This window comes from Nanorana parkeri, unplaced genomic scaffold, assembly GCF_000935625.1.
Source record: "Nanorana parkeri isolate BGI_ZX_2015 unplaced genomic scaffold, ASM93562v1 scaffold121, whole genome shotgun sequence".
In the NCBI taxonomy this organism is placed as follows: domain Eukaryota; kingdom Metazoa; phylum Chordata; class Amphibia; order Anura; family Dicroglossidae; genus Nanorana; species Nanorana parkeri.
The window spans coordinates 618,821-634,121 of record NW_017306389.1 but is presented as its reverse complement, the minus strand read 5'-3'; the positions used below and the strand labels follow the sequence as shown (position 1 = coordinate 634,121).

At 39.5% G+C, this 15,301-nt stretch overlaps 1 protein-coding gene across 1 annotated transcript in view; it reads left to right on the top strand.

The window, feature by feature from the left end:
- The window catches only part of LOC108784628 (sodium channel protein type 4 subunit alpha-like), a 338,732-nt gene extending 329,417 nt beyond the window's left edge, over positions 1-9,315 (top strand). The window contains exons 26-28 of the mRNA XM_018553495.1: positions 2,499-2,599; positions 4,241-4,511; positions 7,582-9,315. Of these exons, the coding sequence (XP_018408997.1) occupies positions 2,499-2,599; positions 4,241-4,511; positions 7,582-8,819 (1,610 nt within the window). The 3' untranslated portion in view covers positions 8,820-9,315. The remainder of the gene's footprint in view (positions 1-2,498; positions 2,600-4,240; positions 4,512-7,581) is intronic.
- Positions 9,316-15,301: the final 5,986 nt, after the last annotated feature.

Below are 15,301 nucleotides of genomic sequence, written 5' to 3'. Positions count from 1 at the left end.
CTAGTAACACACATGGCCATAAGGAATTCTGATATCCTGTCTGACAAGGTCTTTCGTGGTTGTTTTTTGCCCTGGGAATGAATGTCTGTTACAGAATGAAGGCCAGCGGAATGCAGGAAACACTGCCGTCTAGCTTTGGCTCTGTGTACCTATTTCTACAGCATTTGTGACCAGGTGTCAGAGTGGTCACTCCTAAGTGCATTTCTACATATTCAATAAACGAATACTAACCAAAAACACATTTTCAATGAAGCAGGGCTGTGCACAGCAAGTCCATAGTATAATACAAACAAAAAAATCTGCTTGTCCAAGCAACTAACTTGACTCCGGTTAGTTCTTGAACAACAGGGTGCACCCTATTGGGTTTCCTGAAAAACAATTGACAACACTTTTTAGTGTTCTGTGAGCAGTCAGCCTTTTTACCTAGCAGCAGGCTCTTCCAACAGAGAGAGACATAGGGGTCTATTCACTAAGCTGCCACAGGCAGCAGAGTGAAAGACTGACCTGAAGTAAAGTGATTCACTTCAGGCTGGTACGGCTGATTTGAGCTGTATATCGGCTGAAATCAGCCGTACATCGGGTGGCTTTGCGTGGCTTCGGGTCGGACGAACATGCTCCGCATGTTCGGCCGACCCAAAGTGCAGAAGGAGTTCGACTCAGCCGATCCAGCATCTGGATCGGCTGAGCCGAACCTCCGGCAGGCTACTCGCTGCTGTTCGGTCTATTCTCATAGATGCCGAACAGCAGTGAGTGAATAGCCGAATGCCGCCGAGCCTGCTCAGTCTCTGCTCGGAACAGTTAAAAAAGTAGAAAAATAAAAATAGAAAACGATTGTGTGGAGCTAGCAATGACAGCTAGCTCCGCCCAACAGTTTTCTATTGGCCGGCGGTTCTGCTGCCGTCAAAAAAAGCAAAAAAAAAGCCTAACTCTCTCGGGCGCTCCGGGAGTCTCCCGCTCCCGTCCGCCAAGGAGAGAAACACTGCTTTTTTTTTCTTATTCTGACACGGCGCCGTGTCAGAATAGAAAAAGATTAATCATTTGGCCATAGGAATGCAATGCTAGTTTGCTATTGGCTGTTGCAAATTGAAATAGCCAATAGGAATCTAGCAATGCATTCCTATGGCCACATTTTTTTTTTCTATTCTGACACGGCTCCGTGTCAGAATAAGAAAAACAAAGAAAAAGCAGTGTTTCTCTGCTTGGCGGCTGGGAGCGGGAGACTCCCGAAGCGCCAGGGAGAGTTTGCTGTCTGGAGATCAGTGTCCCTGGTTAGCTAGTAAGCAGGGACGCTGATCTCTCTGCAAGTGGCCAGAGCCAGCCGTAAGATCACAGCTGGCTCCGCACAGCTGTCAGAAGCAGGCTGTCGGCCGGCCGCTCAGCCAGCTTCGGCTTTCAGCGCGGCTCAGCCAAGCCAAATCATATGCGTTCGGCTCGACTGAGCTGCTCGCCAAGTTCGGGAGCTGTACGGGTGAACGTTGAAGATGAATCTCTCCACAATGCCTATAGCTACAGAGATGCATAAGGACTTGTTTTAAGTACTTGTTCTGTCTAGGCACAGTTTACGTTAACTGACCTTGACAGGTGTCACTGATGTAGCCAAAAGCCGAGATATTGAACAAGGTGCCTGATTCCTACTTTTATTATAATATGTAAGTGCTAATAATTATCCTTTAAAGCAGTGGTTCTCAACCTGTGGGTCGGGACCCAAAAGTGGGTCGCAACCCACAGTTGAGGGGGTCCCCACGTGCCTTGTGCTGCTCTAGGTAAGAGGCTCCTCAGCCTCCTCCTAGCGTGGCAGCGTCAGTTCTCCTAGGTGGCGCTGCAGCAGCAGCAGCGGCCGGAGAGGATCAGAGAGAGGGGAGCAGGCAGGAGTGAGGGAAGGTGAGTGCTTAATCACCATAGAGCCCACAACTAGGCACTACAGAGCCCGTACTGGACGCCGCCAGAGAGTCCCACTAGCCTCCTGAGAGCCCACACAGATACTAGTATTGGTGCATCCCTAAATTTTACTGTTGGGGGTCACCACAACTTGGCAAATGTTACCAAGGGGTCCCGGCCCTACAAAGGTTGAGAACCACTGCTTTAAAGCATATACTTAAATGCTTACGGTTGCAGGTTAGTGATGATATTGCTTTTTGTTGGAAAGTTTTGAGGTCATAGCTATAGTATTTTAAGAACAGTAATGCTATACTTGAAATAGGATATATAGACCACAGTAGACCTTAGCCAAGACCTTACAACCCAGCATTTTATTTAATTTTGTATTACTGTTTGTGTCCCTGTTGGGCAGCTTTATCCTCACATCCTGTCAGGGCAGTAAGTATTAGGATATTTCCAATCCAATAAGGCCACAGGCAAAAATAAAAACATGTTTTTAGTAGAGTGGGGAAGGGTGAGAACTTCTGACAATTGTTTGATCTTCTGTACTGTGCATGATATTAATGTGCTACTTTTTATAGCAAAAAGAATAATTGTTGTTGTTTCATCATTTTACTTAGGAGGCCAAGATATTTTTATGACGGAAGAGCAAAAAAAATACTACAATGCTATGAAGAAATTGGGTTCGAAAAAGCCCCAGAAGCCAATCCCAAGGCCCCAGGTAAAAATTAATGGACACAACTATTTATGTTGTTTTCAAACAATATGGATGTGACAGAATTTCCATAGTATTGCGTATGTCATTAAATGAAGCTGCAACTTATTATTATATAGGTATACAGGTATGCATTTGTATTGCTTTCTACAGTCTTGCAACCTCCCCTAACTCTGCATGTTAATATCTACTTCATGATTGCTTTTTTTCCAGCAGAGTTAGGAATTCTAAAGCTATTTTTGGCTTTGAAAATTTCCTTCCTGGCTGCTCCGTTGCAATGATTTATATTTCACATAGAGATATGTCGGTTCTTGTTCACATGAATGTCTGGAAATCTGTCACTCACCATCTCCTCAGAAGAGCTGGTGAGATGACATGATAAGCTACATAATGAACATGTTGTTTTCAATCAGACTAAACAGGCTGAGAGTAACAGTAAGGCATCACTGTGGATTCCTTTACATTAAAAGAGAACTATGGAATAAGTGTTTTCCCCCATAGTTCTCTTAAATGTCACGGGTGGACATATACTAGCGACCTCCCGTGACCCAAAGTTCAGTATATCGCGAGCTACAGCTCGCGGTATACTGTGACCGCTGCAGCCATGACAGATCACGACATTACTGTCGAGATCCACCCAGCAACGTGAGTGACAGCATGCTCTGCCTATCTAGAGGCAGAGCCAGCTGTACCCCTCTGTTCCTCCCCCGTCCGTTCCTCCAGTCAGTGCTGGAGGATCGGAGCGGGGAGGGGAGAATCCCTGCAGGGAGCCGTGAGTGACAGTCACGGCTCTCTGCATGGAGCCGTGAGTGACAGTCACGGCCCTCTGCAGGGAGATGATCAAGAAGTGAACGAGCTACGGTATGTGTTCGCTCACTTCCCGATCTATTGAGCCGACGTGTGACAATTTCATTGTCACACGTCGGCTCGAACTATGAGGATGAGTGATTTTTACTCACCTCATATATCTCCTTTAATGTACAATGTGCACAAACAATGTAAAGGGCACACACATTACATTAATTACAAACCATAGTATAAACTATAACATTTTTATCACATTAACAGACAAAGGTCATTGGCCATTAGCCTATTATTATTTTTATTAAATAAACGAGAAAATGGTTTCTCTTTCATGCCTGCTACCCAAATGGGGAAAACACCAAAAAAGTAAACTAGAAATGCTCCTAAATTCTGAAAATAAAGTTGTGTATTTTTAGTCGGCCCCCTAAAATTATCATAAGCTATCCCCCTTTCCCATCACTATTCATTTCCTTTTTTACTTAATAGAATTTACATTTTAATGATTATCTCTATTGGTGTTTTACAAGCTCCCTTATACTCAAATGGCCAAACCTTAGGCTGCACAACACTGTAAAGAACAGGGGCCCCACAACTTCTTTCAAGGGGTCTATTGCGGTTCTCTTTGTTTAAACTTTTAAACATCCCCTCTTAAATAGTGTAACACCACTACACAAGAGTACCCTAACTGCACTTCTCCTTTACTATTCATGATATCATATAAATAATAGATGTTTCGTCTAAGGACCGAATTTTCAAGTCAGCTTGTCACTGTAGATTTTTCATACTTTGAGATACTTTGAGAGCACTTTTGAGAGCTGAAACTTAAATGTCTTTATTTTGCAGAACAAATTTCAAGGATTTTTCTTTGACGTGGTGACGAAGCAAGCCTTTGATATTATTATCATGGTACTCATATGCCTTAACATGGTCACTATGATGGTGGAAACTGATGAGCAGTCTGAAGATGTCGAGGATTTACTGTACAATATTAACCTGGCGTTTGTGGTCATTTTTAGTGGTGAATGTACATTCAAAATCCTGGCTCTCAGGTACTACTATTTCACCATTGGCTGGAATATCTTCGATTTTGTGGTTGTTATCCTTTCAGTTGTGGGTAAGTAGCCAAATTGTTCTGTTTCCAAGTGGGTTGATGCAAAAATAATTTATAGTCATACTTTATAACATGTATCAGCTGGCCAAGAACCTGACCACATAACATTGCTTTGGCATTTAAAACAACTCTTGGTAGGCACCCTGTAATAGAATCGACTGAATACTCTTCTGTCTCTTAAACTCTTAACTTGCTTCCAAAGATCTCAGGGCAGATGTTCAGTGTTCTGCTGTGCCATAGGGATCAACCACAGTACCTGGCTGGGGACATACTACTTGACACACCTGGAGTTGTTGGATAACAGCAGTGCCCAAAGCTCTTGGCCTCAGTGAGCTGTGTGGGGAGGTGCACAGAATGTCACAAGTTGCTAAGAGCTCTTAGCAACCTTGGATGCTGTGGCCACCCACCTGCCTCATAAATCAAAGTCAAACCACTAAGGACATAGACACTATACCCCTATTTCAAACATACGAACAGCAAAGCAATAAAGATATGATGCTTTTAAGTTGTCATCATACATCATATCCATTGGGCCGCTGGGGTGTGACGTCTAAAGACACCCGCTCAGATCTAGAGAGCTCCCGGCCGGCCGGGAAGTGGTTAAAGGGTTAGTTTACCTTTTTACAAAAAGTGAAAAGGTGAATTAATCCATATTACTCACCCCACCACCTCATCCCCCGCAGCACTTAACAATTCAGATGACATACTCCCACCACCCATGCCATACAGTGTTACAGTCTGCAAATCCAAGAAGTCCTGCACACTCCATACAGCATTTAGACCCCATCATAAAAGAGTGCTATTGCTCAGTGCAGTTACATGGGTGTGCTGACCAATGACCGTTCAGCATTGCAAGCATTATGGTGGTGCACAACCTCCAGGACTGTATAGGGACCTAACCCTTAAAAGTGACACTAAACTCAGGCGTTACATTTTAAAAATGTATTTAACTACCCTAACTATGTATTCAACTACCCTAAAAATGTATCTTATTTGTGTATCACTCGGCTGTAGATCCTCAAATCATCTCTGAGATGGTGCTGACGCTGTCCTTCCTTCTGGTGGGTGACTACTTTTGTATGCCATGGTCCCTGTGTGTGTTGTAAAGTAGCCACCTCTCCAAGCTCACTCCTGTGATGGTACTACAATTTCAACACAAATTAGTAAACTAAACCTGAGATTGTAGTGCATCACAGGAGGGAGCTTTACAACACACACAAGGACCATGGGGAACAGAAGCATCCACCCTCCAGAAGAAAGCACAGTGTCAGCACCAATTCAGAGATGATTTGAGGATCTACAGCCGAGTGATACACAAATAAGATACATTTTTGTTAATAGTTAAGGTACTTGAATGCATTTTTAGAATTTAACTCCCGAGTTAAATGCCACTTTAAGCATAATACTTACAATAGATGTATCAATATAACTGTTTTCTATGACAATCATTTCATTAAAGTAGTGCAGCATGAGATGTGTCGGGTGAAATTTGCTGCATCATGATGTGTGCTGGGTGCAATGCGATGTGTGTAATGCAGCTGCAGTGTGAAGTATGCTGGATTTATTGGGCTGCAGTGTAAGTTGTGCTCAGTGCTGCAGTGTGTCTTTGCAGTATGCATGTCATTCAGTAGTGACAGCACTAAAAGTTCCTATTAGAGTAAATGATTAGAACATCTTTCAACTTCTCATTGCGCTGTCCACGTGTTGGAAAATTCTCCCACTATCTGTGTGATCACCAAGGCAGTAAATGAGTGGAAATCTCCTTAGTAGGTAGAGCAATAATAATCTGACAGAGTTTCTAACCTGTCTGCTCGCTGTCCAAAACAAAAAAATAAAACAACAAATAAACCAGAATTTTGGTTGTTTTTAATGTTAAAGAAAAGTAACTTATTTACAGGACAAGGACACAGTGGAGATAGTCAGGCAAAATAAGTATAAATTAACCTCCTTTCAGGTAGTGATCCTATTTGTTTGTTTTGCAGACTTATCTTAGTACTGTACAGTTGAGAACTTGCCACTGTTATGCATGGTTTTGATCAATTATGTAAGAAACAATTGCTTATATAAAAACAGAGTTTTGCTTGCTTCTACATCTATATGCCAGCAATTTGAAGACTATTGAAAACTGGCCTTGACAACCATGGAAAATTGACCATTGTAAAACTGTGCAGCAAGATCCTTTTTATTAAAGAGCTAATAATAAGGGGTCTTTTCACGAAGCTGCCGAGGGCAGCTGTGTGAATGATCGATCTGAAGTGTCGATGCATATGCGTTCGGCTCGGCTGAGCCGCTCGGCCATGATCGGGAGCTGTACGGGCTATTGTGAATGTATGTAGAACCGAAGGGGTCCTGGGGCCGAAGCTAGCTGAAGGATCGGCCGAAGCTACGGCCAGATCCTTCGGCAGCTTTGTGAATAGACCCCTAAGTGTCATTTATGCTTAAAATATTGTAATAATGCAACTTTATTGCAGTGCCATAAGGAGTACTTAGTGATGGCCCAGTGTTTTTTAATGTTTCATTAATACCAGACCATCTGTTTAAAACATGTCAGAGGGCTTGGAAAGGAGCCCTAGTGGCTTAAAATGGAGGAATATCATACATCCGATAAAATCCATACATCCAATACAAACTTACATTTGTAAATATGGGCACACCAATATGCTGTTCAACTGTCCCTAAAGGCCTGACTGCTCTCCTCCTGAAAGCAAAGTCTGTAAAATGTTGTATTCTAAGTGTTTGACTAATTAAATAAGTGGAAAGTGTTGATTTGTGAATAAAGTAAAACTGTGATATGTATTGCTTTTTTAACTGGCATGATTATTTAGTCAACGTGAAGATAGAGTCATCTGCTTCACTTCACTCTGACCTTTCTCTGTAAAACCTAAAAATAGTGGCCAGTGGTCTATATTGCACACCCAATAATACCCCCCTTTACTATATAATCCTGTGATGAGCCCTCATAAACATTGATGGCCACACTTAGAAGTGTTTACATTTTACATTTGTAGAGTTTTATTTTAATTACAATGCGTTTAAAATAGTTCTAAAATATTTCTTGTTCTGTTTTTTGCAGGTATTGTACTTTCCGATATTATAAAAAATTATTTTGTATCGCCGACATTGTTCAGAATAATCCGTTTAGCACGAATTGGACGTGTTCTGCGACTTATAAGAGGAGCCAAAGGAATAAGGACTCTTCTGTTTGCCTTAATGATGTCCCTCCCAGCCTTGTTTAATATTGGTCTCTTGCTTTTCCTTGTTATGTTCATTTATGCCATTTTTGGTATGTCAAACTTTGCCTATGTAAAGATGGAAGGTGGAATCGATGACATGTTTAACTTTCAAACATTTGGAAACAGCATGATTTGCCTGTTTCAAATCACAACCTCAGCAGGGTGGGATGGCCTTCTCAATCCCATATTAAACAGTAATAAACCTGAATGTGATCCAGAGTTCCCCAACCCAGGAAGCTCATCCAATGGGAACTGTGGAAATCCTCCTGTTGGGATTGTCTTTTTCGTTAGCTACATTATCATATCATTTCTTATTGTGGTTAATATGTACATAGCCATCATTCTGGAAAACTTCAGTGTGGCCACTGAAGAAAGTACGGAACCTCTAAGTGAAGATGATTTTGAGATGTTTTACGAAGTCTGGGAGAAGTTTGACCAGGAAGCAACACAGTTCATTGATTACTCAGTCCTGTCTAAATTTGCAGATTCACTTGCTGAACCCTTACGTATACCCATACCAAATAGACTCAAACTGATAGCCATGGACCTTCCTATGGTTAGCGGAGACAGGATTCATTGCTTGGATATTTTATTTGCCTTCACCAAAAGAGTTCTTGGAGAATCTGGGGAGATGGATACTCTAAAGATACAAATGGAAGAAAAATTTATGGCAGCCAACCCATCTAAAATTTCTTATGAACCCATCACCACCACCTTAAGACGCAAACAAGAAGAAGTGTCTGCCTATATCATCCAAAGAGCCTATAGAAGGCATTTGCTTTATCGTTCCATGAAACAAGCCTCATTCCTTTACCGTCACAGATCTTGTGATGGAAACATCATTGAAGAAGAGGCCCCTGAGAAGGAAGGCCTTATTGCTATCATGATGAATGAAAATTTTGGCCGTCATTTGGATAAAGTAGAGTCTCTTTCTTCTGCATCTTTTCCACCTTCTTATGACAGTGTGACCAGGGACACAGGTGAAAATGTTGGGTTGGAAAGAGAAGACTCTACAAAAAATGATCAGTCCACAGATTGTAAAATATGTGCAGACAGAGACAAAGAATCCTTTGTATAATCTTTGGAGTTTTTTTCTGAAACGCTATCAGATATTGTTTACAGAATGTTACAACGTACAAGTGCACAATAGTTCTGGCAGCCTTCATATTCGATTTATTTGGGACTATAATGAAATAACTTTTCAATTGAACTTCTGGGGATGAATGCTTTACAATTTGTTGGCTCCGTTTCAGTCAACGTTTGCTTTACATTTGTACATCAAAAACTTATGCAGCCTACGAAGTACTACCAGTGGTGTGGTTATGAGTATGCTAATATGTACAAGAGTAATGCAATGTATCTCTATACACAGACAAAATCCTGACTGTATACATTCATTTATGGTCTTATACTAGTGTGTTTAGTAAAGGTTATATACAACCTTGCATCTAAATTAAATCAAAATATCACAAGCTGCTGTAGCAAAACTATATACACTTACTGTATATGTCATGAATGGTCTTTCATAAATTTATATTTGATATTTTTTTTACATATAAAAAAAAGTTTTCTTTCTTTCCAAAGGGAGAGCAGATAGTTATTTTATCTGCATTTGAAACTCCTGAATAATATTAAAACAAAAATCAAAAAAAGGATTATTGGATCTTGCTGCTGATAACTGTACAAAATAATTTAACTGTTATTACAAGCTGACATGTAATTGCTTGGCATGGGTAATGCAAATAAATCTTTTTAAATGGGTTCATTAATGTGTACTAAATATTTATCCATTTATGTCTAAGGAGAATATCTTAGAAGAAATTTTATATTCAAATTTTGTTCTAGACTGATTATTAAAGAAACAAAGGAAATCTTTTTTGACCATTATAATATTTTTGTGATGGCAAACCACAGACTGCACATTCAGTTGAATGGTCTTGATCACTACCCTGTTTTGTATCCATATACCTAATCCACAGATTGAATGAAAAGCCTGCCTAAAAACCTCAATATTAAGGGGGTTTAAATCACCTGATTTTTATCTTTTTCTGTCTCTCAGGGAGTCCTGTGGTGACATCTTTGCACCTCAGTTTTAAGCTCTACCAAACTGTCAAGGCTATTACAAGGGTTCCCTACTCTTGCCTCTAAATACTGAGTATATCAATTTAATTTACATTGTGCAAGATGCTGCAGGGTCAGGAGATTTCCTTACTTGACTTTGTAATGGCTGAGGCAGAGGTTAGAGACAGTTACAGTGGAGATATCTTTGTTGGTGTTCCCGGACACATCTGATAATAGAGTGAAGCCAGTCCACGGCCACCCATCTATAATGTCTAAAGCTGACTTATCCTTTGTTGTCATCCTTATTCATGACTTATGTGATCCATACACAGTAATGAACCAGTACTAGTCCAGTACATTGTTTCCTCTTTCCTCTCTATGTGTACTTGTCAGTCTTTCATGCCCATTAGTATATGGATGTGTCCCCTGCACTCCTTACAGCGATTGGACCTGAACAACCGTGGTCCTCGCAATGATAGTTATGGATGGTGCCGTGTGTATCAAACTTGTAGAAAATGAAGATCACCAGCACTACAGTAGTAGCATTAATCCTTGTGCTTATTTATTGAACTGAAATATCACAAACATAATATAGCCAACGTTTTCAGGACCACGTAGGGTCCCTACATCCTGATGAAGGTACCCTGTGTGGAACCAAAACGTTGGCTATATTATGTTTGTGATATTTCACTTCAATAAATAAGCACAAGGCTTAATGCTACTACTGTAGTGCTGGTGATCTTCATCTTCTACAAGTCTTTCATTCTTTATTTTCACCATGTAGTCACATGTCTTCCTTCTGTTTATCACAATGTGTAATACATGAATGACTTCTAGGCAGCATTATTCTGGTTAAATGCACTCAAGGCTTGATGTAAAAATTATTTTCATGCATTATAGAGTATAAGAGTTTACTGACAGTGAGTGAAGGGGTGGCAATTTATATATTACTTATAATCATAAATATTGTTGCATTATAGAGTTTTTTCCCTCTACACAACACCACACTATCTTTATAGTTGAGTTATTATAAATTGTTTAACTATCATACAACTAATTGCGTAAATAATTCTTCAAGGTTTATCTTTTTTCATGCCTTTGTGACGTGTTTGGCAGCTTTAAATAAACATTAGTATTAACGAGAATGGGGAAATCCCTTGTACAGACATGGGCACGCTCAGGTTTTATCAAAGGTTTTATGAAAGCAGCAACAAAGGCCAAATAGAACAACTTCTGCCATCATGGCATTATATGGAGAATCAAACAGGGCCAAGTGGCACTACTAACTTGCTAGAAAGAATTGTGGTAGGATGATAAACCTTTTTGCACACACAGTCCTCAGTGTTTCTAATGGAAAGCAGATGACTATCTAAAATGCCAGCTTCTAACATTGATTAGCTCTATTAAGATTTGCTTGTTGCTAGAGAAAGTGCTCAATCCTATAAGTATGGTAGCATTCCCCAAAGCTACAAATGCATTTCAGTATAACTGTTTTCAGATATGAGATTAAGCTGCAAATAGATCTGTTATCCTCTAAAAGTCAGCAGGGTTGAGCTAGTAAAGGAGTAAAGATTGTCCACTTTGAAAAAATAATGCTCAATTAGTTTAGTCAATAAGGTGTGCCCACTTCAATCGTCCATTCATGTGCAAGCAAAAATCGTTTTTTCCCTTGCACATGTTTGGGTATTTAAAGTGAACATAGTTTCATTGTAACTATTGACATAACTGAAAACTCACCATCAAATAATCAATCCCAGAGAGCTGTATGTTATTGTAGAGCTCCAATCCCCGCCAAAGTAGAGTTTCACTACTTCCTAAAGGGCTGCTATAAAGCTTAGCATTGACGGTCAGTTGTGTTATAGGGAAAGAGCAGTTAATTAAAGAAAAATCCTCTTGTCTGTGGATCAGGGCCACCCTCAATACAATAAGCTTTTTTTTAATGGAGTTTGACCTTTTAATACCACCACCCATCATGTTAAAAAGATATTAGTTTATGAACATCTAATTGTGCCTCTATATTGGTTCAGTTATGCGTCATTCTGTCTTCTCGAACAGCAAATTGAAATAATGCCTTAGACAAGAAGATGTACATTTCTACCTTTTTTTCTCCAATGTTGGTATTTTAAGACTCGAGGCTCATACTCAGCCCATATTGATGTTGGCTTTGTTAAAACTGCATGGGATTTTTACTTTACCTGTTACAGCAATCCTTGAGTGTGATTCTTCAAATTTCTACTGCTGAGTAATGGTAATTGAGCACCAAGCCACAATACTTGTTCATGTTCTGAACCACTTATAATCCTGTATCAGGTATTACAGGTGTCATATCAGTTTCTACACCATTTATTTTACAAAGAGGTTTGATATATTTGATGTAACATCACAGAGTAACTCATAATGGCTTGCAGAGATGCATGTTTTCTCAGATTATTGGCTAATAGTTTTGTAAACTCATGGCAGAATTAGGAAGGAAGGGAAAGTTGGAGTGTTTTCCATGGCAAACAATTAGATTCAAAGCAGTTTTTTTCAGTTTCCAGAAAGTTAAGAATGACACCGATTGTAAAAATAAAAAAATGCAGCATACTCTCTCCCCCACAGACTTACTCGCTCTGTGATCCAGTCCTCTTCTGGTTTGAATGATGCCCAGCATCATTTTGTTAATTTCCTCTGAGTGCAGGAGCCTTACCATGTCATCCTGCGCTCACAATACAATGATACAGAGAATAGTGCTGATATAATTACATCAGCGACACTCTCTGCATTATCGAGGATTACCTAGCACTGGAGAAAAGGAAAAGCAACTTGATCAACGTTAAAACTTCTGAAAAATGGAAATTATAAAAAATACTTGGGGGAAGGGAGTACTGGGGGGGGGGGGGGGTTTTTAAGTATTTTTATACATTAGTTGGTGCAGACCCATAAACAGTCAGAGTTTCATCAAGTGAATTAATCACCCACAACTTTGTATTTAATGGGATATTGGATATAATGTGAATCCATTGTTTATGTAGGCGCTGTACATTGTTTGCACCCATTTGTTGATTTGACAGAGCAGCATCAGACTACACGTGGTCCAGTTTTATGGGTGAAATAGAACTGGAGGCAGGAATAGATCATTCTTGGCTCTGAAATAGTGACAAGTAAGAGCATCTGATTGATTGCTGTTGGTAAATCCTCCACATTTTCTTTTCTCCAGTTTTCATACAAGAGGCCTATGTTTTCCAGTTTTCATACATGAGGCCTATGTTCTCCAGTTTTCATACATGAGGCCTATGATATGCATGTGTGAATGATTCATGTCTTGCTTATACTGGTGTGCCATGTGTCCCGTGCACCGTTTTTTGAATTACACCTATCCCTGCTATGCCAGAAAATTCAACAAAATGATTTTTTTTGAGGCAATAGAATGAATTTCCTGTTTCAAAAATTGCCAATTATACTTGTGTATGGTTGACCTGTGTGTATTCTTTTGCTCCCAAAAAACTGTAATAGGCAATCAACTATGTCAGCTAATACTGATTTTAATGACAGTGTGCACAACACTTCCATTGCCCTTACTGTAAAGAATCATGTGTTGCACAAGAAATGTTACTTTTACTCTCACAATTGATGTCCACCTGTCACCTATACAGCACATGTAATAAAAAGTTCCCATGAGAACTTCTTGTATTGACCTTGAATATACTTGAATAAAATTATCATTCTTTTTAACATAATGTTTCAGTTTTATATCTACTTTAGGTACTTTTCTTGTGTATTGAAATTTTAGAACATTTCTTCTGTTTTTTATATTTTGTTTTGTTTTTTTTAATGGATTTTAGAACTTGATAGGCAAGGGATTGTTTTTATTTATTCATTTTCTTTTTTGTATTAAAACATTTATAAAGTGAAAACTTTGGGGGGGGTTTTTTACGACAGAGTTTTCTGTCTGTGTCTGACGAACTGACCCGTAGACGCCAGACAATTGGGAGATTTTCCCTTTATTCCCTCTATTCCTTTTCTGGTGCTCAAAAATCAGACCTGGTGACTAAAGATGAGCTCAGGTTGGACCGAACCCGGTTTGAATCTGAGCTCCTCCAAATCCGTAAGGCATCCCTCCCAAACACAGAAGGAAGCTCCTTCTATTCCACCCAATCAGCTGCAGGTGGAGGCAGGATGCAGCTACATAAATGATTTTATATGGCTACATGCAACATCTTGGTAAAGGAAATGTGGCCATATTGGGTAAATGACGCCAGCACAATCATCCTGCCCCTTTGTTTACATGCGGGGGGATTCCCATATCACAGCTAATTAGGTGGAAGGTTTGGAGGAGCTCAGGTTAGGACTGGGTTCAGTTTGAGCCTGAGCTCATCCCTGTTGGTGATAATTGTAGGTAGATAGCGGTAGGCAACATGGCTGTTCATTTTCTGAGGAGATTTTCCCTTAGTTTAGTGAATGAGGTGAAGCTCACTGACTTCCATCATCCAAACATGTGGAAACAAAAATATTGTTTTTGTTATTTTCCTTGCAGATGATTAGATATTCTTTGCAAAGTGAATGTATTCCCCACATTCACTAAGCTAAGGGAAATGTCCTTGCAAAGTAAACAGCCTATTGCCCTTTAGTATATCAACTCTATAGAGAGGTTATATCTCTTTAGCAGCAAGAAAAACCTCACAGGGGCTCTTACATATCCCCACTCTGCCCAAAATGAAAAAAAAAAAGTGTTGCCATTAGATGAACTTTATCACACTTTTCCAAAAGTTGCAGCCTTATAGAGCTATCAGACCTTATTGTATTATTACAATTGCATACCTATGCACACAGAGTTGGGGAAAGAACACATACATTTCCATGAGGAGAAAACTGGACTTTAATATGAAGAAAGTAACAGGCTATTTTTAATTAATATAAGTCAATTTTCATCTATTTAAATGTATTTTACATGATTTAATTTTTTTTAAATATGTTTTTATTTTGTAAATCAGTTTCTGCTTTCTTGTGAAACTCAAATAACAATGTAAAAATGAAATATGTTTTCTGCATTTGAATTCCCTTTAGAGAAACATGAACCTTATTACAGCATATTAGCGAAAATAACACAATCTACACATAAAAAATTATATTTGTTTTAGTTGCACCCTATAAAACCCCATTATTCATATGTGTAGATCCTATTAATTTAAACCAGGGGTGTGCTGCCAAGATCAACTGAACAAAAACCTGTTAAATATTAGCGAAAATAAAAAAGCAAATATATATCTGAACAGTAGACTGTATAATCATACACCATCCTGCACAGCATAGATTAGAGGACCACAAGTATTAAGGTGTAGCGCTTTGTAGCAACATACATATATGTAAAAGAATTGCCAGTCCTCTGAACAGTAAATAAAAAGGAAAATCAATCTGCAGCACCAACAGATTACAAATGTTTGGCATCACAGCCACTGGAATTTACATGTTTAATCCTATTTAACCAGGCCCATCCCTATAATAAGGCAGCATGATGCTGTT